The sequence below is a fragment of the Oncorhynchus mykiss genome, chromosome 7 (genome assembly GCF_057628025.1).
Source record: "Oncorhynchus mykiss isolate SJ-2025 chromosome 7, ASM5762802v1, whole genome shotgun sequence".
NCBI lineage: Eukaryota > Metazoa > Chordata > Actinopteri > Salmoniformes > Salmonidae > Oncorhynchus > Oncorhynchus mykiss.
The window spans coordinates 51,801,561-51,828,586 of record NC_143028.1 but is presented as its reverse complement, the minus strand read 5'-3'; the positions used below and the strand labels follow the sequence as shown (position 1 = coordinate 51,828,586).

The window sequence follows — 27,026 nt, the reverse complement described above, 5'->3', positions numbered from 1 at the left end:
ATGGAGGAAGCAGGGAACTGGTCTGTCTGCCCATAAAGGATCCAAACTGGCAGAGGAATAAAAACAGCATAAACAGGAAAGTATACCAGTTTCATTTGAGGACCAGGATGTTGACAACTGTGCAATACAGATTACAAAATAGTTCGGAAAACATTTTTTTATGTACCGATTCCACGGTACAGGGTGTATGAGATGATATATAAAACACCACAAGATTCAAGACTTCGTGCTTTTCAGCTAAAAATATTATATAGAATTCCTGCGACCAACAAAATGTTGAATAATTGGGTCATAAAATCATCGAAGCTCTGCAGATTTTGTTGTGAGGATACAGAATCAATAGACCATTTATTTTGGTATTGCCCTCAGGTAGCCTGTTTCTGGTCTCAGGTTCAGGAATGGCTGAAAATGCATAGCATTGATCTAAAATTGACCCTAGAAATAGTACTGTTAGGAGGTCTGGAGAGACTGGGTCAGTCAATTACTAATATACTAATACTCTTAGTAAAAGTATTTATCTTCAACTCGCAATCTGTGGATTCTATTCGATAGATTGAAATTGTACGTTAAACATCACAGAATAGTTGAAAATATGTGTTGTGTAGAAACCCGAAGTGGGTGGCAAGCAGAGATAGATGGGATGGGCTGAGGGAAGCTGAGGGTTGGGATGTGGAATTGTAGTGGGAGTGGAGTTGCTGTGCGAGAGATAGAATGATAAAAGTTTAAAAAAAGAAAAAAGTCTAAATAAAACGTAATAAAAATGATGTTTGAATGACACTGAGGGGCAGTGTTTTTACAACTAATGCTGGTTTGCCTGAGGCGGATGCCGTGCAGGTGTTTGTACACATGCATATACACACGCTCTCATTCAAATAAACGCATACAAGAACACACACACACACACATACATGTGTCATGACGTTTCCCTCTTTGGGTACAGCAAGCACCATCCCCCTCTCCCTGCTCCTTCAACCAGGAGGTCGTAAATTCTTCAAAGAGATGTTCTCCTCATGGACACAGTATAAGAGACAGAGTGAATTTCTTCCACCTCACAGAACTTGAGATCCGAACAAATTTCATATTCCGGAGAAGGTATAAAAGGTTGGTGAAGAATCCAGCTACGAACTGGTCCGTTTGTTACAACTTGGGGAAGCTCATGGGAGACGGTGTGGCCACATTACCATAACGCTGTTTATATAATAGCCTCAGATATGAGGTTTACATCTAATTGTTGTATAAGATGAATAAGTGAGTATGATACTGTTTGTAAAATTGTGTAATGTGATTTTGGACTGTTTAATGAAGGAAACTACAATTCCCTTTTGAGTTGAACTAAATCAGAGGACTGCCCATGAGCCCAGTTAGGGTCAGGCATCCTGGGACAGCAGCCCCTTTTCTGCAATTCCGAATAAAACCCAACTTTGAGAAATTCTCAGTAGACCATGTTTCTATCAATCACGGGAGGACAAAGGTTGCAGACCATTGCTGAATCTTTTAACCATACCACGTGGTTAAACTCTTAGACTATCGATACCGACAGAATAAGTACAAGTCTTTGATATTAATTACTAGTCTGCAACTAGGAATTCGGTATCATTGAACGCAAAGAACGACAACCGCCGAAACATCCATTCTACATGAATGAATATCACTCTGAACTATCCACTATAACCACGACAGAGAGAGAGAGAGACGGACAATTCTACAAAAGAAACACATTTTTCAACAGCGATCAAGACGACACACTGAGCGTAAATATATATATTGATTGCAATTGTTCCCGAATGAGTGAGTGTTCATGTGTAAAGGATTAGCATTTCAATTGTTATAATTATTAACTCCCACTTCCCTTTTGTCTAACAACCGGTTTAGCCCACTAGGGCACATTTCCCTGTCATTTCTTGTAACCATATTTACTTTGTTTATTTGTGTGTGCACTTCTGTGATTGTTTAGTTAGTTTATAAATAAATTATTTAAGACAATTGATGTATGGATGACTCATAATGAAGACTGGGTTCGTGCAGATAACCAACAATTTACGACGTTTGGAATGAGACTACCGTGAGGTAAAGTAAATAATTCATTAATTCGAAGACTAATTGATCAGATATAAAATATCTGAAAGGTTATATTGGGAAATTATAATTTTGTAATCTGAATATTTTCCTTGGTGCCCCGACTTCCTAGTTAATTACAGTTACATAATTAATGAGTTTAAATCGCGTAATACTAATTACAGAGAATCTTTAATAAAAACTATAAGTCTTCAGTTTTATGATAGTAAAGACACGACACATGTAATAGTGCCAGACATGCACACAAACATATACAGTTGGCAATACTGTTCTGATTTTAGTTGTCCTTGATGTCCTATGTTTAAAATGTTGTTTTTTTAATAATATTTTTTTGCATTGTTGTTTGCTGCTTTCTTGTGTCTTTATTTTTTCTCTTTAGTTCATTCTCCTGGTTGTTGGTGCATTGGGGGGGGGGGGGGGGGGGGGGTTCTTGGGGGTGGGGAAATAATTGTATTTTTTATTTTTCTTCTTTGGGGGGGAACTGTGGGAGGGGTCTCGAATGGTTGAGGGACAGCTATTGGGGAACTGTGGGGGGGATCTTGGAGGGTTCGGGTTCACGTTTATTGGCCTGTTGGGAGATATGTCAACGTGCCCTTGAGCAGGGCATTGACCCTGGATGCTTCTGTGTGTCGCTCTGAATGGGAGTTCGTTGGATGACTGGTATGATGGAGTTGTTGAGCGGCTTCACTGCAAGTATATCGTATGTTTCGGATATTCATTAAAACATTTTTTGGAAATAAAATAAAGAAGGAAATAAAAGAGGGATGGGGAGGAGAGAAGGAGAGGAGGGGTGCAAGAAATTAGGGTGACAAGAACTCTCCCATATGATGGCACCATATGCTCCACAACAATGACATTGTTACTGCTGAAGATTGAACTCGTCTTGGAGCTTTTGTTGCCATTGTGGGGTCCATGAAAAGTCTACATTTAAAACACACATGGCCGAACTGTTTTTCTATATGTCTGGAAAGGAGAGGAGGAAGAGGGGTGTAGGAAAGAGAGAAGGGGGAGAGGGGGGAAGTGGTGTGTTACAGTGGACAAAGGAGATAGGTGAGTCATCACCATGGTGTTCTAAGAGCACTGTTGTGAGTTTACAGCAGCTGTTGTTCCTGCTGGATGACATGGCTGAGACATTGTGTGTGTGTGTGTGTGTGTGTGTGTGTGTGTGTGTGTGTGTGTGTGTGTGTGTGTGTGTGTAGCTGAGACATTCTCCAGTCTATAATAGCCACTGAGACCACGGCTCCCTGTAACCCTAAACCTGGAACTGAACCCAGCCACAGCCCTTAGCCTGCCAGTCTGTGTGTGTGTGATGGGTGTTTAGAGGAGGCTACACACTCCTCCATAAAGAGAGACTGACAAGGACAGTGGTCTGAGAGTGTGTGTGTCTTTGGACAATGGCTTACCATCCTGGCAGTGCTCTCTCTCTCTCGCTCCCGCTCTCTTCCGCCCGGCCCATGACTCCGCAGCAGCTGCTGGGCATCATGGATGGCCTGGGTGACCACATCCCCCTCTCCCAGAAATCCTGCAGAGAGAGAGAAGGAGGAGAGAGAGAGGAAAGAAAAGTGAGGAACAAATCGTCATCAGATGTTCAGATGTGCAGGGCACCGACAAAGTGTTGCAAATGTCAAGACAACAGAGTACACTTATTGTTTCAGAGGGAGAGTGTGGGTGGTGACAGACTCGCTGATAGAGCATAAGTCCTAAAGTTAAAGGGGGAACAAGCTCTCTCTCACACACACACACACACACACACACACACACACACACACACACACACACACACACACAGAGTGTTGACATGCCTGAAGGTAAAGAATGTCATGAGTGGAAGGAGGTATGTAGTAGAGGTCGACCGATTAATCGGAATGGCCGATTCAAGTTTTCATAACAATCGGTAATCCACATTTCTGGACACCGATTGTGGCCGATTACATTGCACTCCACGAGGAGACTGCGTGGCAGGCTGACTACCTGTTATGCAAGTGCAGCAAGAAGTCAAGGTAAGTTGCTAGCTAGCATTAAACTTATCTTATAAAAACAATCATTCTTAACATAATCACTAGTTAACTACACATGGTTGATGATATTACTAGTTTATATAGCTTGTCCTGGGTTGCATATAATCGCTGCGGTGCCTGTTAATTTCTCATCGAATTACAGCCTACTTCGACAAACGGTTGACGATTTAACAAGCGCATTTGCGAAAAAAAGCACTGTTGTTGCACCAATGTGTACCTAACCATAAACATCAATGCCTTTCTTTAAAATCAATACACAAGTATATATTTTTAAACCTGCATATTTAGTTAATATTGCCTGCTAACATGAATTTCTTTTAACTAGGGAAATTGTGTCACTTCTCTTGCGTTCCGTGCAAGCAGTCAGGTTATTTGCAGCAGTTTGGGCAGCCTGGCTTGTTGTGACCTGTGTGAAGACAATTTCTTCCTAACAAAGAACATAATTAATTTGCCAGAATTGTACATAATTATGACATAACATTGAAGGTTGTGCAATGTAACAGCAATATTTCGACTTATGGATGCCACCTGTTAGATAAATACGGAACGGTTCCGTATTTCACTGAAAGAATAAAAGTTTTTTTTCACGAAATGATAGTTTCCGGATTTGACCATATTAATGACCTAAGGCTCGTATTTCAGTGTGTTATTATGTTATAATTAAGTCTATGATTTGATATTTGATAGAGCAGTCTGACTGAGTGGTGGTAGGCAGCAGCAGGCTCGTAAGTATTCATTCAAACAGCACTTTCCTGCATTTGCCAGCAGCTCTTCGCTGTGCTTCAAGCATTGAGCTGTTTATGACTTCAAGCCTATCAACTCCCGAGATTAGGCTGGTGTAACCAATGTGAAATGGCTAGCTAGTTAGCGGGTTGTGCGCTAACAGCTTTTCAACTGGTGACGTCACTCGCTCTGAGACCTTGAAGTAGTTGTTCCCCTTGCGCTGCAAGGGCTGCAGCTTTTGTGGAGTGATGGGTAACGATGCTTCGAGGGTGGCTGTTGTCGATGTGTCCCTGGTTCAAGCCCAGGTAGGGGCGAGGAGAGGGAAGGAAGCTATACTGTTACACTGGCAATACTATAGTGCCTATAAGAACATCCAATAGTCAAAGATATATGAAATACAAATGGTTTAGACAGAAATAGTCCTATAATTTCTATAATAACTACAACCTAAAACCTCTTACCTGGGAATATTGAAGTCTCATGTTAAAAGGAACCACCAGCTTTCATATGTTCTCATGTTCTGAGCAAGGAACTTAAACGTTAGGTGTTTTACATGGCACATATTGCACTTTTACTTTCTTCTACAACACTTTGTTTTTGCATTATTTAAACCATTTAACAGGTTTCATTATTTATTTGAGGCTAAATTGATTTTATTGATGTATTATATTAAGTTCAAATAAAAGTGTTAATTCAGTATTGTTGTAATTGTCATTATTACAAATAAATCGTCCGATTAATTTGTATCGACTTTTTTTGGTCCTCCAATAATCGTTATCTATTTTGAAAAATCGTTATCGGTCGACCTCTAGTATGTAGGTGTTGTGTGTGTGTGTGTAGCATAAATGTGTGTGTGCAGACAGACCCAGGTTAAGTGCAGGTCGTGAGGGGCTGTCTCTATGGTTGTCTCTGGGTCTGTACCCCCCCTGCAGTGTCAACGTGCCCAGCTCAAAGGACTGCGGGCTGGGGATGTTCCCAATGTCCATCCCCTTGGGCTTGGAGGTCAAGTTCAGAGGCTGGCTGGCTTCCTAAGGGGAAAAGATACAAGAGACTAGACCATCAGGGGTGTGTCAGCACAACACAGAAACACAATACACTACACTGCTTATATTTATACGCTGAGTAAATATTAAAAAAACACACAACGTACAGTTCTCATCCATGTCAATATAATAAACACACACACACACACACCGAGGTATGAGGTGGGTGTGTATGTGTTAGGGTTATGCATGACAGATATGTCATCTCACACCTCTGTAGTGTTTCTTTAATCTAACATTTCTGTTGCCTGTTCTTTCTCTTTGTCCTGATTATTTTGTTTAGTTATTTATGTGATGCTCTTTTCCACTTGAGAACCAACTGTGCAGAAAGAGCATGCATTGCGCACACAATTGTGAATGGGGTGTAGTGTACCAGAAACATCCATTGTTAATTTGGAGTGCATTGTTTTGACAGTGTTTTCAAAGAGATCTAGCCTGTATCTGTAGTCCTAAGAGAGCTAGCTTCTTAAGCATAAATCATAGTCCACGGAAGCTGAGGCATATTAGTTCGGCCACAGGGCCAAACGTGCACCTCCCCACAATTTCCAACCAACCCGTCTCCCGGTACAAGTCCTCTATTCATTTGAATGTGATGACAGTTGGAGAAATTGTTTGAGCTGAGTTGAGAATTCGAAAAGTATGAAAGCCAACGGTCCAATATTCTAGAACACTGCTGTGTGTACACGTTTTGGACTACAGTATGATGAACCCTTTAGGCCCATACATAGTTCAGGCTTCAGCCACTAACATGACATTTGCACAAAAATACAAGTAAATCTATGCTAAAATAATGCTTGCACCTGTGCAATATTTGCAGCTGTTATTTTCAGGAGGTGAATAAAATACAGAAAAGAAAAGACATGGAACTGTCTTTATAGAAACATTAACATAATTTGCTTCCCTTTTATATTTTATTCCCTTGGCAAACGAACAGGTGCAAAGCTTGAATCTGGACATAGGTGCTACTGTAAAGTATAGTGTATAGTATAGTGTATAGTATAGCCAGTCCCACTGCATTTTTTCATTGTTCCCCTCTAATCAGGGACTGATTTAGACCTGGGACACCAGGTGTACGCAATTCATTATCAGGTACTTTGTAGGGTAAGAGTCAAATAACCCTGGTATAGTGTATAGTATAGTAAATTATAAACTGGGTGGTTCGAGCCCTGAATGCTCATTGGCTGTGGTATATCACGCCGTATACCACGGGTATGACAAAACATTTATTTTTACTGCTAATTACATTGGTAACCTTTTTATAATAGCAAAATCCACAATGGAATGGTTCAAGTTTGTTTGAAAGAGACAGAAACTCATCGCTGTATATGCGTTTCATGATAATTGAGCTCAGTCAGAACTTGTGGCTAGCATTTCATGAAAGCGGTGAGTGATGGCGAGTCAGTGGCTTGAACGACAGCGCTGCGTCATGCATGTTGCGGAGTAATCTTCAAGAAAACTGAAGAAATAAGATCCGGTAAACCTCGAAGCACACGGGCATATCCCTCTCACACTCGCGAAGCCGAACTGAACAGAGACCGCTGTTAAGCAGAGAGCACACTGAACAGAGAGCGCAGGTGTATTTGGCCAAATCAATTCCAGTAATTCATTAAATAATTAACAATTTACGCAGACACGTCGCGACCCACCATTAACAGGTCCGCGACCCAAAGACCCATACTTTAAGAAAGGCTGGTGTACAGTATAGTATACAATGTAGTGAAATGTGTACAGTTTATAGTGTAATGTGTACAGGAAACAGTTTAGTGTAATGTGTACAGTGTCATGTAATATGCACAGTATAGTATGTAACAGTATAACTTTAGACCGTTCCCTCGCCCATACCCGGGCGCGAACCAGGTACCCTCTGCACACATCAACAACAGTCACCCACGAAGCATCGTTACCCATCGCTCCACAAAAGCCACGGCCCTTGCAGAGCAAGGGGAACTACTACTTCAAGGTCTCAGAGCAAGTGACGTCACCGATTGAAACGCTATTTAGCGCGCACCGCTAACTAAGCTAGCCGTTTCACATCCGTTACACTCACCCCCCTTTTGACCTCCTCCTTTTCCGCAGCAACCAGTGATCCGGGTCAACAGCATCAATGTAACAGTATAACTTTAGACCGTCCCCTCGCCCATACCCTGGCGCGAACCAGGGACCCTCTGCACACATCAACAACTGACACCCACGAAGCATCGTTACCCATCGCTCCACAAAAGCCGCGGGGAACTACTACTTCAAGGTCTCAGACCAAGTGACGTCACCAATTGAAACGCTATTTAGCGCGCACCGCTAACTAAGCTAGCCGTTTCACATCCGTTACAGTATACAGTGTAGTGTAATGTATACAGTGTAGTATAATGTGTACAGTATAGTATGTAGTGTAATGTGTACAGTATAGTGATAATAATATTTAACAGACGCTTTTATCCAAAGTGACTCACAGTCATGTGTGCATTCATTTTACATATGAGTGGTCCCGGGAATCGAACCCACTACCCTGGCGTTACAAGCGCCATGCTCTACCAACTGAGTTACAAAGGACCAGTATGTAATATAGTATAATAAGGGTATACTATAGTATAGGTATATGTCCAGTATAATATGGATGAAAATCACTACCTGTCGGAAGGTACCACTGGGCCTTTTCATAGGGGCGGAGTGAAGGTTCTGCAGTAGATGCATGGGATAGTCCACTGTTAAAGAAAACAGGGGGAGATGAAAGCTTCACAATCACTGTCAGAAGGGAACAAAATCAATAACATCCAAACATCATTTAGAAAACATTATCTGTACTACCATCATGCTGACTGCACAACACATTGAAGGGCAAGAACAGGGAAAAGGGGGTTTGACTGAGAAGGTTACTGACCACAATACCATATGAAATGGACGTCTGGTCGTTGCTCAAACAATTTACACAGTACATAGCAACAAGACAAACAAAACAGAGGGGGGGGGGATTGACATTTACAATACATTAAAAGTCCACAGCGATCACTTAATGTCAGCTCGTTAATTTGATTTCATAGTGTATGAGAGGGTTGAGTGTTTATGATGAACCACTGAGTAATCTAAACAAAGTCACATCCCACCAATGGGCCCCAACCAACCCTCCTTTTTGGAAAGCACTGCATTGGGGACGTGGGCTGTGGAATTCTAGGTAAAAATACATATCTGCTTCAGTCTAGCCTGGGGGACTGCATTCGGTCTTCAACGAGGTCCGGAGGACCACACTGAAAATTGGTTATATTTCCTCAATGTTAAAATTTGCACACACAAAAAAATAAATTCTGATGCTCCCTAGCTTTACAGTCAAGATACTGTATTAATGTAGGTCCATTATAATTTCTACACAGTTTCAAATTGGTTTTAGACATTTTAAAGCATATTGAGTTAGTCCCCTCCCAAAAAGTAAATAAAGACACATAATATATATATATATACACACACACACAGTGCCTTACACATTTTGTTATGTTACAAAGTGGTATTAAAATTGATTGAATTGTCATTTTTTGTCAACAATCTACACAAAATACTCTAATGTCCAAGTGGAAGAAAAATAATATAATTTTTAAAAGAATTAATGAAAACCCTAAAACTAATATCTTAATTTGATAAGTATTCACCCCAGAGTAATTACATTATAAAAACACCTTCGGCAGCATTTACAGCTTTGAATCTTTGTAGGTTGTGCAATATTTAATACAAGGAGGCTCCCGAGTGGCTCGCCGATCTAAGGCGCTGCGTCTCAGTGCTAAGAGGCATCACTACACACCCTGGTTGGATCCTGGGCTGTATCACAACCGGCCGTGACCGGGAGTCCCATAGGGTGGTGCACAATTGGCCCAGCGTCGTACGGGTTAGGGGAGGGTTTAGCCGGGGTAGGCCATCATTGTAAATAAGAATTTGTTCTTAACTGACTTGCCAAGTTAATTTTTTATTTAACTTTTTTTATTTTTTATTCTTAAGTTGGTTGTTGATCATTGCTAAACAGATATTTAAGTCTTGCAAAATATTTTCAAGCAGATTTAAGTCAAAACTGTAACTAGGCCATTTAGGAACATTCAATGTTGTCTTGCTAATCAACTCTAATGTAGATCTGTGTTTTAGGTTATTGTCCTGCTGAAAGGTGAATTTGTCTCCCAGTGTCTGTTGGAAAGCAGACTGGACCAGGTTTTCCATTAGGACTTTGCCTGTGCTTAGCTCCATTTTGTTTATTTTTATCCTGAAAAACTCCCCAGTCCTTGCTGATGACAAGCATATCCATAACATGATGCAGACACCACCGTGCTTGAAAATATGAAGAGTGGTACTCATGTTTTTTCATGTTTTTTTCTTCTTCAGTATAACCTTAGTGCCTTGTTGCAAACAGGATGCATGTTTTCTGTACAGGCTATCTTTTTGCACTCTGTCATTTAGGTTAGTATTGTGGAGTAACTACAATGTTGTTGATCCATCCTCAGTTTTCTCCAATCACTTCCATTAAACTCTAACATCTAAAGTGTAATTAATAACTTCACCATGCTCAAAGGAATATTCAGTGGTCTGCTTCTTTTTTTATGAGGCATTGGAAAATCTCCCTGGTCTTTGTGGTTGAATCTGTGTTTGAAATGCACTGCTCGACTGAGGGACCTTACAGATAATTGTATGTGTGGGGTACAGAGCTGAGGTAGTCATTCAAAAACCATGTTAAACACTACTATTGCACACAGAGTGAGTCCATCCAAGCTTGCCACAACAAAGGGGTTCAATACTTATTGACTCAAGACATGTCAGCTTTTCGTGCAATTTTTTTTTTTAAATAAAAAATGTGAAAACATAATTCCACTTTGACATTATGGGGTATTGTGTGTAATCAATTTTAAATTCAGGCTATAACACAACAAAATGTAGAAAAGGTCAAGGGGTGGGAATACTTTCTGAAGGCAATATATACGTATATACAGTGGGGAGAACAAGTATTTGATACACTGCCGATTTTGCAGGTTTTCCTACTTACAAAGCATGTAGACATCTGTCAATTTTATCATAGGTACACTTCAACTGTGAAAGACGGAATCTACAACAAAAATCCAGAAAATCATGTATGATTAAGTAATTAATTTGCATTTTATTGCATGACATAAGTATTTGATACGTCAGAAAAGCAGAACTTAATATTTGGTACAGAAACCTTGGTTTGCAATTACAGAGATCATACGTTTCCTGTCGTTCTTGACCAGGTTTGCACACACTGCAGCAGGGATTTTGGCACACTCCTCCATGCAGACCTTCTCCAGATCCTTCAGGTTTCGGGGCTGTCGCTGGGCAATACGGTCTTTCAGCTCCCTACAAAGATTTTCTATTGGGTTCAGGTCTGGAGACTGGCTAGGCCACTCCAGGACCTTGAGATGCTTCTTACGGAGCCACTCCTTAGTTGCCCTGGCTGTGTGTTTCGGGTCGTTGTCATGCTGGAAGACCCAGGCACGACCCATCTTCAATGCTCTTACTGAGGGAAGGAGGTTGTTGGCCAAGATCTCGCGATACATGGCCCCATCCATCCTCCCCTCAATACGGTGCAGTCGTTCTGTCCCCTTTGCAGAAATGCATCCCCAAAGAATGATGTTTCCACCTCCATGCCTCACGGTTGGGATGGTGTTCTTGGGGTGGTACTCATCCTTCGTCTTCCTCCAAACACGGCGAGTGGAGTTTAGACCAAAAAGCTCTATTTTTGTCTCATCAGACCACATGACCTTCTCCCATTCCTCCTCTGGATCATCCAGATGGTCATTGGCAAACTTCAGACAGGCCTGGACATGCGCTGGCTTAAGCAGGGGGACCTTGCGTGCGCTGCAGGATTTTAATCCATGACGGCATAGTGTGTTACTAATGGTTTTCTTTGAGACTGTGGTCCCAGCTCTCTTCAGGTCATTGACCAAGTCCTGCCATGTAGTTCTGGGCTGATCCCTCACCTTCCTCATGATCATTGATGCCCCACGAGGTGAGATCTTGCATGAAGCCCCAGACCGAGGGTGATTGACCGTCATCTTGAACTTCTTCCATTTTCTAATAATTGCGCCAACAGTTGTTGCCTTCTCACCAAGCTGCTTGCCTATTGTCCTGTAGCCCATCCCAGCCTGGTGCGGGTCTACAATTTCATCCCTGATGTCCTTACACAGCTCTCTGGTCTTGGCCATTGTGGAGAGGTTGGAGTCTGTTTGATTGAGTGTGTGGACAGGTCTGTGAGAGCCGGAATTCTTACTGGTTGATAGGCGATCAAATTCTTATGTCATGCAATAAAATGCAAATGAATTACTTAAAAATCATACAATTTGATTTTCTGGACTTTTGTTTTAGATTCCGTCTCTCACAGTTGAAGTGTACCTATGATAAAACATGACAGACCTCTACATGCTTTGTAAGTAGGAAAACCTGCAAAATCGGCAGTGTATCAAATACTTGTTCTCCCCACTGTGTGTGTGTGTGTGTGTGTGTGTGTGTGTGTGTGTGTGTGTGTGTGTGTGTGTGTGTGTGTGTGTGTGTGTGTGTATATATATATATATATATAAAATTGTTTTACATAAACCACCCACGGGCCGGATTAGACCCCCCTGGTTTGTAGGGGATTGTCTAAATGAGGTTTGGTGTGGGATGTGACTCACCTGGTTTGCAGGGGATTGGCTGCAGAGGCATGGTCATCTGTGTGTCGGAGGTGACAGGTAGTTGCTGGTTGTTGGGGTGGAAGGCTGGGATCATCACGTAGGGCATGTTCACCTGCTATGACCAGGTCAGACAGAGGGCACAAGGTCAGTCACACCCAGAGTTAACCCAAAGTTACTTCAAAATGATGTTATAAAAATAGCATAAAGGACTCACCTGGATCTGCTGCTGAAGCAGGTTGATTTTGTGCTGCTGCTGGATCAGCTGCTGCTGCTGTTTGGCGATCTGAAATAAACCACACACATTTGTTGTCTTCCTCTGCTCAGATGTTACATGCTTTAATCAATGGTTGTGTGCCACGTCAGACTGTCACCGACTGACAGATAACATATGATTAGTTACAAAATACCTATCGAGGCGTTTTAAGATATGGCATGAATCAGCAACGTCTGGTTGGAGGAACATGCCCATTAAAAACATATGGTCTAGCCCAGGTACACTCAGGTAAGACCAGGTAAACCCAGGTTAGGGGTCAGTGGCCTCCCAAGTGGCATAGCGGTCTAAGACACTGCATCTCAGTGCAAGAGGCGTCACTATAGTCTCTGGTTCGAATCCAGGCTGTATCACATCCGGCCATGATTGGGAGTCTCATAGGGCTGCGCACAATTGGCTCAGCGTCGTCAGAATTTGGCCGGGGTAGGTCATCATTGTAACAAAAAAAATTCTTAACTGACTTGCCTAGTTAAATAAAGGTTAAATAAAAACGAAAAGTGTGTGTATTAGGGGTCAGAGGTCAGGATCACCTGTTCCTGCTGCTGTCTGGCCAGCTCCATCTGCTGCTGTTGTTTCTCCAACAGCAGAGTGGCCATGTTCCTCTGCTCAGAGTGGGCTCCCAGCAGCTGCTCCCTCAGACCACTCAGCTGGTTGATCATCAACAACAACTGCAGCTCCTTCTCTGCCAAAGACTCTGGAGTGCCTGAAAGAGCAAGAGTGCAATATTATTTTTATTTGTTAAATTGGCAGCTAAGCACTGATCATGTCACCAGCATACAAATTAAGACCCTAGATTTTATTGGAAAGGAGCATCAAGCTCATCACGTGCACTTTCACCATCCTGTAGCCTAAACTGCGCATGCTTTTCCAAATCGAATTGGAAGGACCACACAATATAACGGACAAATTGTCTGGCCACATTTATAAAATTGTACTGCCACTTTCTGTTTCCATCACACTTGTCGTGATTTTTGTATATGGCATGACTTTACACTCATGAAAACTGTGGTTAGAGAGAGATGAGTACAAACATGATTATACATAGAGACCATTCGATATAGAGACAGGCAGGCAGAGACTGACAGACAGGTGGAGAGAGACAGGTAAGACAGAGCACTGATGGACGGTATAGATGACGGGTCAGGGATTAGCAGTAAAGGGGTCAGGGGTAAAAGGATGAGAGGTAAAGATGAGAGGTCAGGGCTTAGGGGTAAAGGGGTGAGAGCTCACCTTTCAAGTGATTGCCTCCCAGGAAGCTTTTTTCCAGAAGTTTCTCCCTCCAGTCGACACTCAGCAGCTTCTCTATGGTGGGCATGACTGCCAACAGGACATGGATGAGTTTTTACTTTGTTGTTCAGTCGCCATATTATATGAACAGACAGAGTTAAGTGGTGTGTGTGCATGTGTCTGGGGTGCGTGCATGTTGAGTGAGTGAGTGAGTGAGTGAGTGAGTGAGTGAGTGAGTGAGTGACTGAGTGAGTGAGTGAGTGAGTGAGTGAGTGAGTGAGTGAGTGAGTGAGTGAGTTCACACATGCGTTTGAATCAATATTTCAAAACAAATCTCAAGGTCTGCTACTTTCAGGATTTCAATAGGAAAGTACATTGTGTAAACTCTCTCAAATAAGAAAAACAGACATTTGAAATTCAATGTAATCCTGTAGCCAATGATTAGGAGCACAAACTTGAGCATACTGAGAGCTACGGTAAAATCATCTAGCCTCCTCAGTCTTAATGTGAACTGAAAATCCTTCACATTTACCTCTATCAATGTTCAGGAGAGATCTCCAAAGAGCAATGTAATGATTATAAACATATTACACTGGGGAGCTGACGAGGTGTACCATACCTTCGCTGACAGTGGGCTGCTTGTGTCCCTCTGGTCGGTGGTCGGACCCCCTGTTGCCCCCCTTCATCCCCACAGGACTCTGAAACTGTTCCTTACCCAGAGAGCCCTCCTACCAAGGACAGGGAAAAACAGGGTTAAGGAGAAAACTTACCAGAACAATTGTCAGTCTGTACAGAAGGGGGCTGTTCAATCGCCATTTGTTCACTTGCTGTCGGAGCAGTGTGTTAGAGACCACCCACCGGTGAGCGACTGATGGCCATCATTTTTGCCCATTTCTATATGCAGAACCGGTTTGAACTTGTTTTGCAAATTACGGAAAGCAATCTGTTTAGAGGTGCTAAGTACTCTCATCCGGCAAACGCTCAACAATCCTACTGTCTGGCTGTGCGTTTAGAAAGCTAACAGACTGTAGCAAGCCAGCCTTTGATAAGCATACTACAACCTGATCTGTGTAAGTGTCTACAGTCGTGGCCAAAAGTTTTGAGAATGACACAAATTTTAATTTCCAAAGTTTGCTGCATCAGTGTCTTTAGATATTTTTGTCAGATATTACTATGGAATACTGAAGTATAATTACAAGCATTTCATAAGTGTCAACGGCTTTTATTGACAATTACATGAAGTTGATGCAAAGAGTCAATATTTGCAGTGTTGACCCTTCTTTTTCAAGACCTCTGCAATCCGCCCTGGCATGCTGTCAATTAACTTCGGGGCCACATCCTGACTGATGGCAGCCCATTCTAGCATAATAAATGCTTGGAGTTTGTCATAATTTGTGGGTTTTTGTTTGTCCACCCGCCTCTTGAGGATTGACCACAAGTTCTCAATTGGATAGAGGTCTGGGGAGTTTCCTGGCCATGGACCCAAAATATCAATGTTTTGTTCCCCCAACACACTTAGTTAGCACTTTTGCCTTATGGCTCCATCATGCTGGAAATGGCATTGTTCGTCACCAAACTGTTCCTGGATGGTTGGGAGAAGTTGATCTCGGAGGATGTGTTGGTACCATTCTTTATTCATGGCTGTGTTCTTAGGCAAAATTGTGAGTGAGCCCACTACCTTGGCTGAGATGCAACCCCACACATGAATAGTCTCAGGATGCTTTACTGTTGGCATGACACAGGACTGATGGTAGCGCTCACCTTGTCTTCTCCGGACAAGCTTTTTTCCGGATGCCCCAAACTTATCCCTGAAGATAAGTGGCTTCTTTGCTGCCCTTCTTGACACCAGGCCATCCTCCAAAAGTCTTCGCCTCACTGTGAGTGTAGATGGGAGACTGCTGCTGCCATTCTTGAGCAAGCTCTGTACTGGTGGTGCCCCAATCCCGCAGCTGAATCAACTTTAGGAGACGGTCCTGACGCTTGCTGGACTTTCTTGGGCTCCCCGAAGCCTTCTTCACAACAATTGAACCGCTCTCCTTGAAGTTCTTGATGATCCGATAAATGGTTGATTAAGGTGCAATCTTAATCAAGCAATGATGACGGTTACCTGCAAGGAAACACGTGCCATGGTTGACAGAGAAAAAACAATGACTCCAAGCACCACCCTCCTTTTGAAGCTTCCAGTCTGTTACTCGAACTCAATCAGCATGACAGAGTGATCTCCAGCCTTGTCCTCGTCAACACTCACACCTGTGTTAACAAGAGAATCTTTGATATGATGTCAGCTGGTCCTTTTGTGGAGGGGCTGAAATTCAGTTCATTTGCATGGCAAAGAGTGACTTTACAATTAATTGCAATTCATCTGATCACTCTTCATAACATTCTGGAGTATATGCAAATTGTCATCATAGAAACTGAGGCAGCAGACTTTGTGAAAATTAATATTTGTGTCATTCTCAAAACTTTTGGCAACAACTGTATAGGTGGGGACTAACAGGGTGAACAGCACACCTAGATAAACAAAATAATAGATTAAAATATAGAAATGGGAGGAGTTTCTCTCTTACTGAGGGTGAGCGGGAGAGGGGAGGAGTCAGCTGTCTAGACTCCGGTCTCGCCATTGGCTGATGTCCTGACCAATCACAGGCAGGAGAGGAGCATGGCTCAGCTTTGGCCCCTCCCCCTTCCCCTCCAGACTCCTCCTCCTCCTGCTTCACACCAATGCCCACCATGCTGACATCACCGTTGGCATGGAGATGCAACGCTGGGGGACTGGGCTCAACCATTCTGGTGGGAAAAGGGAAAAGAGTGAATAATAGTACAGGTGAATAGGTAGTTCATTACTGCATTAACTTTACTGCACATCTGGAGCTGACCACACACACAGTGTGATCACCTTTATCTGTCTGTAATAGCTGTAATGAGACCATAAGCCTTTCCAGGTGTGACTATCTCTGGGTCTCTGAACTTTAGGTGTGGGTGTGTATATGGCCACTGCTTTGCATAGGGAACAGAGGACATACTGTGAATAAACACAACTGTACCTTTAGCTTGAAATCCTAGCTTCTAGTCTGGGAGACATTGTAGGTGTCAGGGAAAGTTAATCATGACAAGGTAAAGACTGCACATCACACATACACACCCACAAGCATAAAGAGAGAGAGAAACAAAAGACAGAAAGAGAGAGATGAGTGTAGTCAGGTGGAGAGAGCAGCTAGAGAGAGAGGTTGAACCTTAATGAACTCTAAAATTCTCCGACTTCAGCTGTGTTTTTTCCCCCTCCTCCGCTGCAGGAGGAAAGAAAGCATGCCAGACAGGAGAACAAAACAAACAGGAGAACAAAACAAACAGAACACACAGGGCGAAAGTGCACATATACAGTGGGGCAAAAAAGTATTTAGTCAGCCACCAATTGTGCAAGTTCTCCCACTTAAAAAGATGAGGCCTGTAATTTTCATCATAGGTACACTTCAACTATGACAGACAAAATGAGAAAAAAAATCCAGAAAATCACATTGTAGGATTTTTAATGAATTTATTTGCAAATGATGGTGGAAAATAAGTATTTGGTCATTAACAAAAGTTTCTCAAAACTTTATTATATACCCTTTGTTGGCAATGACAGAAGTCAAACGTTTTCTGTAAGTCTTCACAAGGTTTTCACACACTGTTGCTGGTATTTTGGCCCATTCCTCCATGCAGATCTCCTCTAGAGCAGTGATGTTTTGGGGCTGTACAGGTTCCAACTCCCTCCAAAGATTTTCTATGAGGTTGAGATCTGGAGACTGGCTAGGCCAATCCAGGACCTTGAAATGCTTCTTACGAAGCCACTCCTTCGTTGCCCGGGCGGTGTGTTTGGGATCATTGTCATGCTGAAAGACCCAGCCACGTTTCATCTTCAATGCCCTTGCTGATGGAAGGAGGTTTTCACTCAAAATCTCACGATACATGGCCCCATTCATTCTTTCCTTTACACGGATCAGTCGTCCTGGTCCCTTTGCAGAAAAACAGCCCCAAAGCATGCTGTTTCCACCCCCATGCTTCACAGTAGGTATGGTGTTCTTTGGGTGCAACTCAGCATTCTTTGTCCTCCAAACACAACGAGTTGAGTTTTTACCAAAAAGTTATATTTTGGTTTCATCTGACCATATGACATTCTCCCAATCTTCTTCTGGATCATCCAAATGCTCTCTAGCAAACTTCAGACGGGCCTGGACATGTACTGGCTTAAGCAGGGGGACATGTCTGGCACTGCAGGATTTGAGTCCCTGGCGGCGTAGTGTGTTACTGATGGTAGGCTTTGTTACTTTGGTCCCAGCTCTCTGCAGGTCATTCACTAGGTCCCCTCGTGTGGTTCTTGGATTTTTGCTCACCGTTCTTGTGATCATTTGACCCCACGGGGTGAGATCTTGCGTGGAGTCCCAGATCGAGGGAGATTATCAGTGGTCTTGTAGGTCTTCCATTTCCTAATAATTGCTCCCACAGTTGATTTCTTCAAACCAAGCTGCTTACCTATTGCAGATTCAGTCTTCCCAGCCTGGTGCAGGTCTACAATTTTGTTTCTGGTGTCCTTTGACAGCTCTTTGGTCTTGGCCATAGTGGAGTTTGGAGTGTGAGTGTTTGAGGTTGTGGACAGGTGTCTTTTATACTGATCACAAGTTCAAACAGGTTCCATTAATACAGGTAACAAGTGGAGGACAAAGAAGAAGTTACAGGTCTGTGAGAGCCAGAAATCTTGCTTGTTTGTAGGTGACCAAATACTTATTTTCCACCATAATTTGCTAATAAATTCATTAAAAATGTATATTTATTTTTTTCTCATTTTGTCTGTCATAGTTGAAGTGTACCTATGATGAAAATTACAGGCCTCTCATCTTTTTAAGTGGGAGAACTTGCACAATTGGTGGCTGACCAAATACTTGTTTGCCTCACTGTATACAGTACCAGTCAAACATTTCATTCAAGGGTTTTTCTTTATTTTGACTATTTTCTAAATTGTATAATAATAGTGAATAAATCTAAACTATCAATTAACACATATGGAATCACGTAGTAACCAATAAAAGTGTTAAATAAATCAAAATATATTTTGGATTCTTCAAAGTAGCCACACTTTGCCTTGACAGCTTTGCAGTCTTGGCACACTCTCTTTGCTTATTTGAGCTGTTCTTGCCATAACATGGACCTGGTATTTTACCAAATAGCGCTATCTTCTGTATACCAACCCAAACTTGTCACAACACCACTGATTGGCTCAAAAACATGAAGGAAAGTAGTAACCCCAAAAAAGTGTTAAACAAATCAAAATATATTTAATATTTGAGATTCTTCAAAGTAGCCACCCAATGCCTTGACAGCTTTGCACACACTTGGCATTCTCTCGACCAGCTTCATGAGGAATGCTTTTCCAACAGTCTTGAAGGAGTTCCCACATATGCTGAGCACTTGTTGGCTGATTTTCCTTCACTCTGCAGTCCAACTCATCCCAAACCATCTCAGTTGTGTTGAGGTCAGGTGATTATGGAAGCCAGGTCATCTGATGCAGAACTCCATCACTCTCCTTCTTGTTCAAATAGACCTTACACAGCCTGGAGGTGTGTTTTGGGTCATTGTCCTGTTGAAAAACAAATGATAGTGGGACTAAGCGTAAACCAGATTGGATGGTGTATTACTGCAGAATGCTGTGGTAGCCATGCTGGTTAAGTGTGCCTTGAATTCTAAATAAATCAGACAGTGTCACCAGCAATGCACCCTCACACCATCACACATGCTCCTCTATGCTTCATGGTGGAAACCACATATTCATCTACTCTGCGTCTCACAAAGACACAGCAGTTGGATGCAGAAATCTCAAATATGGACTCATCAGACCAAAGGACAGATGTACACTGGCCATTGCTCGTGTTTCTTGGCCCAAGCAAGTCTCTTTTTCTTATTGGTGTCCTTTAGTAGTGGTTTCTTTGCAGCTATTCGGCCATGTAGGCCTGATTCACACAGTCTCTTCTGAACAGTTGATGTTGAGCTGTGTCTGTCACTTGAACTCTGAAGCATTCATCTGGACTGCAATTTCTGAGGCTGGTAACTCTCATGAACTTATCCTCTGCAGCAGAGGTAACTCTGGGTCTTCCTTTCCTGTGGCGGTCCTCACGAGAGCCAGTTTCATCATAGTGCTGATGGACTCTCGCTTCTCTTTGCTTAACATGGACTTGGTCTTTTACCAAATAGGGCTATCTTCTGTATACCACCCCTACCTTGTCACAACACAACTGATTGGCTCAAACGCATTAAGGAAAGAAATTCCACAAATACATTTTTAACAAGGCACACCTGTTAATTGAAATGCATTCCAGGTGACTACCTCATGAAGCTGGTTGAGAGAATGCCAAGAGTTGGCAAAGTTGTCAAGGCAAATGGTGGCTACTTTGAAGAATCTCAAATCTAAAATAGATTTAGATTTGTTTAACACTCTTTAACACTTGGCTACTACATGCTTTCATGTGTTATTTCAAAGTGTTGATGTCTTCACTATTATTCTACAATGTAGAAAATAGTCAAAATAAAGAAAAAACATTGAATGTGTAGGTGTCCCCAAAATTGACTGGTACTGTATACACAGTTGAAGTTGGAAGTTCACACACACACACACACACACCTTAGCCAAATATATTTAAACTCAGTTTTTCTAAATTCCTGACCTTTAATCCAAATAAAGATTCCCTGTCTTAGGTCAGTTAGGATCACCACTATTTTAAGAATATGAAATGTCAGAATATTAGTAGAGAGAATGATTTAATTCAGCTTTTATTTCTTTCATCACATACCCAGTGGGTCAGAAGTTTACATACAGTCAATTAGTATTTGGTAGAATTGCCTTCAAAATGCTTAACTTTGGTCAAACGTTTTGTGTAGCCTTCCACAACCTTCCCACAATAGGTTGGGTGAATTTTGGCCCATTCCTCCTGACAGAGCTGGTGTAACTTAGTCAGGTTTGTAGGCCTCCTTGCTCGCACACGCTTTTTCAGTTCTGCCCACACATTTTCTATAGGATTGAGGTCAGGGCTTTGTGATGGCCACTCCAATACCTTGCCTTTGTTGTCCTGAAGACATTTTGCTACAACTTTGGAAGTATGCTTGGGGTCATTGCCCATTTGGAAGACCTATTTGAGACCAAGCTTTAACTTCCTGACTGATGTCTTAAGATGTTGCCTCAATATATCCACATAATTCTCCTGTCTCATGATGCCATCTATTTTGTGAAGTGTACCAGACCCTCCTGCAGAAAATACCACCCACAACATGATGCTGCCACCCCTGTGCTTCACGGTTGGGATAGTGTTCTTTGGCTTGCAAGCCTCCCCCTTTTTCCTCCAAACATAACGATGGTCATTATGGCCAAACAGTTCTATTTTTGTTTCATCAAACCATAGGACATTTCTCCAAAAAGTACAATATTTTTCCCCTTGTGCAGATGCAAACCGTAGTCTAGCTTTTTTATGGTAGTTTTGGAGCAGTGGCTTCTTCCTTGCTGAGCGGCCTTTCAGATTGTGTCAATATAGGATTTGTTTTACTGTGGATATAGATACTTTTGTACCGGTTTCCTCCAGCATCTTCACAAGGTCCTCTGCTGTTGTTCTGGGATTGATTTGCACTTTTCGCACCAAAGTACGCTCATCTTTAGGAGACATTCCTGAGCAGTATGATGGCTGCGTGTTCCCATGGTGTTAATACTTGCGTACTATTGTTTGTACAGATGAACGTGGTACCTTCAGGCGTTTGGAAATTGCTCCGAAGGATGAACCAGACTTGTGGAGGAGGTCTACAATTTTTTTTCTGAGATCTTGGCTGAATTGTTTTGATTTTCCCATGATGTCAAGCAAAGAGGCACTGAGTTTGAAGGTAGGCCTTGAAATACATCCACATGTACACCTCCAATTGACTCAAATGATGTCAATTAGCCTATCGGAAGCTTCTAATTCAATGACATCCTTTTCTGGAATTTTCCAACTTAGTGTTTGTAAACTTCTGACCCACTGGAATTGTGATACAGTGAATTATAAGCGAAATAATCTGTCTGTAAAAACAATTGTTGGAAAAATGACTTGTGTCATGCACAAAGTAGATGGCCTAACCGACTTGCCAAAACTATAGTTTGTTAACAAGAAATTTGTGGAGTGGTTGAAAAACGAGTTTTAATGACGTGATGTATGTATGTATGTATGTATGTATGTGTGTATGTGTGTATGTATGTGTGTGTGTGTGTGTGTGTGTGTGTATGTGTGTGTGTATGTATGTATGTATGTATGTGTGTGTGTGTGTGTGTGTGTGTGTGTGTGTGTGTGTGTGTATGTGTGTGTGAGACAAAAGCCATTGTTAGACGGAGGGAACAAAGGAAGCCGGGACAATGGGCGAGAGACGGACAAAAGCCGCGGGCTGCAGGAAACAGTGCAGATAACAATGCCAGCGGAATGTGCCGACCGGCCCGGGAACAGAGGGGAAAATGCAGAGTGCATAGTGATTAGAGGTCCCCCCATTCCCCCTTTCACATTATGTCTCTACACAAAGCCACCTGCCTGCCAGAAGCCAAGGCTCTAAACCTGAGAGTGAGAGAGTGAGAGTGTGAGTGAGTAGAGAGAGAGAGCGACCTAATACATTCACCAATGGCTTTACAGAGCTTTTAATGTGTTGGACGGGGAACTCTAGTTCTCAACACCACAGATTACAAGCCATAGGGTGGATATATGAGGGGGCGGGGGGATGAGCTTAATAAAGTCTGAACTTCCTGAACATAGAGGATGGGCAATAATGCCTGTGACAACAACCTTTACAATCCACTCAAGTCCCCTCCCTCTGCACACCTCAAAGCCTGTCACCTCAAATACTCTGTTCATTTGACTGTTCGTAATGAGTGATGCTTAAGGAGTGATGCTTTTTCTCTGTATGGTGTGTTGGTGGCAGGAAGTGTGAGAGAGTTTTTTGGGGGTATTTTATTATGATCCCCATCAACTGTTGCGATAGCAGCAGCTACTCTTCCTAGGGTCCACAAAAAACATGAAATAATACAGAACATTAATAGACAAGAAAAACATACATTTTAAACATTACAACATATCAGTACATACACACAACATGTCTAGGTAAACAGGGGAGAGGCGTTGTGAGGTGTTGCTTTATCTGTTTTTTAAAACCAGGTTTGCTGTTCACTTGAGCAATCTGAGATAGAAGGGAGTTACATGCAATCAAAATCAAATTTTATTAGTCACATGCACCGAATACAACAGTAGACCTTACAGTGAAATGCTTACTTCCGACCTCCTAACCAACAATACAGTTTAAAAAAATACAAGTAAGAATAAGAAATAAAAGTAACAAGTAATTAAAGAGCAGCAGTAAAATAACAATAGCGAGACTGTACCGATACCCACCTGTGTACAGAGTCAATGTGCGGGGGCACCAGTTAGTTGAGGTAATATGTACATGTAGGTAGAGTTATTAAAGTGACTATGTATAGATGATAATAACAGAGAGTAGCAGCTGTGTAGGGGAGGGGGGGGGACAATGCAAATAGTCTGGGTAGCCATTTGATTAGATGTTCAGGAGTCTTATGGCTTGAGGGTAGAAGCTGTTTAGAAGCCTCTTGGACCTAGACTTGGTGCTCCGGTACCGTTTGCCGTGCGGTAGCAGAGAGAACAGTCTATGACTAGGGTTGCTGGAGTCTGTCAATTTTTAGGGCCTTCCTCCGACACCACCTGGTGTAGAGGTCCTGGATGGCAGGAAGCTTGGCCCTAGTGATGTACTGGGCCATACGCACTACCCTCTGTAGCATTTGCCATACCAGGCAGTAATGCAACCAGGATGCTCTCGATGGTGCAGCTGTATAACTTTTTGGATCTGAGGACCTGAGGACCCAGGCAAATATTTTCAGTATCCTGGGGGGGGGAATAGGTTTTGTCGTGCCCTCTTCACGACTGTCTTGGTATGTTTGGACCATGTTAGTTTGTTGGTGATGTGGACACCAAGAAACTTGAAGCTCTCAACCTGCTCCACTACAGCCCCGTCAATGGAGGAGTGCTCAGTCCTCTTTTTCCTGTAGTCCACAATCATCTCCTTTGTCTTGATTAGGTTGAAGGAGAGATTGTTGTCCTGGCACCACATGGCCAGAGACCTGTCAGAGACCTGGCCATGAAATAGACTATTTCGTCGTTGATCAGGCCTACCACTGTTGTGTCATCTGCAAACTTAATGATGGTGTTGGAGTCATGCCTGGCCATGCAGTCATGAGTGAACAGGGAGAACAGGAGGGGACTGAGCATGCACCCCTGAGGGGCCCCTGTGTTGAGGATCAGCGTGGCAGATGTATTGTGTCACCACCTGGGGGCGGCCCGTCAGGAAGTCCAGGATCCAGTTGCAGAGGGAGGTGTTCAGTCCCAGGGTCCTTAGCCTATTGATGAGCTTTGCGGGCACTATGGTGTGGAACGCTGAGCTGTAGGTCATTGAATAGCATTCTCACATAGGTGTTCCTTTTGTCCGGGTGGGAAAGGGCAGTGTGGAGAGAAATAGAGATTGCATAATCTGTGGATCTGTTAGGGCGGTATGCAAATTGGAGTGAGTTTAGGGTTTCTGGGATAATGGTGTTGATGTGAGCCATGACCAACGTTTCAAAGCACTTCATGGCTACAGATGTGAGTGCTATAGGTCGGTAGTCATTTAGGCAGGTTACCTTGGTGTTCTTGGGCACAGGGACTATGGTGGTCTGCTTAAACCATGTTGGTATTCCAGACTCGGACAGGGAGAAGTTGAAAATGTCAGTGAAGACTTGCCAGTTTGTCAGCGCATGATCGCATTACACGTCCTGGTAATCCGAATGTTGACCTGTTTAAAAGGTCTTACTCACAATCGCTGAGGAGAGCGTGATCACACAGTCTTCCGGAACAGCTTGTGCTCTCATGCATGTTTCAGTGTCATTTGCCTCGAAGCGAGCATAGAAGTAATTTAGCTTATCTGGGAGGCTCGTGTCACTGGGCAGCTCTCGGCTAGCCCTGCCACATCCGATGAGCGTCAGAGCTGGTGTAGTACGATTCGATCTTAGTCCTGTATTGACGCTTTGCCTGTTTGATGGTTCGTCAGAGGGCATAGAAGGATTTCTTTGAAGCTTCCGGGTTAGCGTCCTTGAAAGTGGAAGCTCTACCCTTCAGCTCAGTGCAGATGTTGCCTGTAATCCATGGCCTCTGGTTGGGGTATGTACGTATGGTCACTGTGGGGACGACGTCATCGATGCACTTATTGATGAAGCCAATTACTGATGTGGTGTACTCCTCAATGCCATCGGAGGGATCCCGGAACATATTCCAGTCTGTGCTAGCATAACAGTCCTGTAGTTCAGCATTTGCTGACCACTTTTTTATTTATCGAGTCACTGGTGATCCTGCTTTCATTTTTGCTTGTAAGCAGGAATCAGGAAGATAGAATTATGGTCAGAATTTCCAAATGGAGGGCGAGGGAGAGCTTTGGTATGCGTCTCTGTGTGTGGAGTAAAAATGGTCTAGAGTTGTTTTTTAATCTGGTTGCACATTTAACATGATGATAGAAATTTGGTAAGACGGATTTAAGTTTCCCTGCATTAAAGTTCCCGGCTACTAGGAGCGCCTATGGATGAGCGTTTTCCTGTTTGCTTATGGCGGAATGCAGTGCAGTCTTAGTGCCCGCATCAGTCTGTGGTGGTATGTAGACAGCTACGAAAAATACAGATGAAAACTCTTTGGTAAATAGTGTGGTCTACAGCATATGATATACTCTACCTCAAGCGAGCAAAACCTTGAAACTTCCTTAGATATCGTGCACCAACTGTCATTTACAACTGTCATTTACAAAAATACAGAGTCCGCCACCCCTTGTCTTACCAGACGCCGCTGTTCTGTCCTGCCGATACAGCGTATAACCAGCCAGCTGTATGTTGATAATGTCATCGTTCAGCCATGACTCCGTGAAGCAGAACATATTAGTTGTTAATGTCCCATTGGTAGTTTAATCTTCCGCGTCGGTCATCAATTTATTTCCAAAAAGACTGCACGTTAGCAAGCAGAATGGAAGGAATTGGGGGTTTATTCAATCGCATACGAATTCTCAGAAGACAGACCGTTCTCTGGGCCCTTTTTCTCCACCTTCTTGTCATGCAAATGACGGGCCTGTTCTGGGCCTGTTCCCTGGAAAGCAGTATATCATTCACGTCAGACTCGCCAAAATAAAAAAAAGATTGTGCCAGTCCGTGTGGAGTAATTTCAGTTCTGATGTCCAGAAGTTATTTTTGATCAAAAGAGACATTAAGTACAAAATAAGTTACAAACAACACAAAAAAAACTAAAAAAACACAATTAGTTAAGTAAAACGTGAGCCTTGTTCTCCGGCACCATCTTGTTGTAATCATGGCTCTAAATCAGGGATCACCAACTAGATTCAGCTGCAGGCCAATCTTTTCTTGTGCGGATAATTGTAGAAGCCCAAACAGATATAATATTTGACTAAAACAGTCATTTCAAACCTTGATTACATTTGTATACAGTCTTTCTATTATGTGTGGGAATAGCTGGGAACAGATTTAGATCACTTGGAGCTGATTTCCTGGTGTTTTTACAGTCATGTCCAACAATGAATTTGCACAGAAAACTTTGGGGGCAAAATAAAACCACCTCCAGGCCGCCAGTTGGAGAATCTTGATCTATATAAAACTGTACGTTTTCTTGAATTTGTTCTGGATTTGGAGACTGTGAAAAGACTCCTGGAGGCATGTCTGGTGGGGTAAGTGTGTGTCAGTGCTGTGTGTAAGTTGACTGTGCAAACAATTTGGAATTTTCAACAAATTAATGATTCTTCTAAAAACAAGAAGTAATGCAGTCAGCCTTTCCTCTACTTTGAGCCAAGAGAGACTGGCATGCAATCCCGATCTGTTCACCGGATGTGCTACTGATCCAGTTTCTGTTGTTCTGCCTGCAGCTATGGAACCCTGACCTGTGTCCTGTTCATG

The 27,026-nt window shown here is 42.7% G+C and overlaps 1 protein-coding gene across 9 annotated transcripts in view; it reads right to left on the bottom strand.

Annotated features, from left to right (window-relative positions):
* Positions 1-27,026, bottom strand: part of LOC100135783 (rtSox23) — a 69,377-nt gene that overhangs the window by 16,829 nt on the left and 25,522 nt on the right. For 5 of the 9 annotated variants that reach the window (XM_090239476.1, XM_036981840.2, XM_090239475.1 and 2 more), the window contains 9 exons: positions 16,576-16,795; positions 14,628-14,736; positions 14,012-14,098; positions 13,312-13,484; positions 12,725-12,793; positions 12,511-12,625; positions 8,486-8,559; positions 5,683-5,845; positions 3,480-3,598 (listed from right to left, as the gene is read on the bottom strand). In XM_090239476.1, the coding sequence (XP_090095602.1) occupies positions 3,480-3,598; positions 5,683-5,845; positions 8,486-8,559; positions 12,511-12,625; positions 12,725-12,793; positions 13,312-13,484; positions 14,012-14,098; positions 14,628-14,736; positions 16,576-16,794 (1,128 nt within the window). In that variant the 5' untranslated portion in view covers position 16,795. 9 annotated transcript variants of the gene reach the window in all.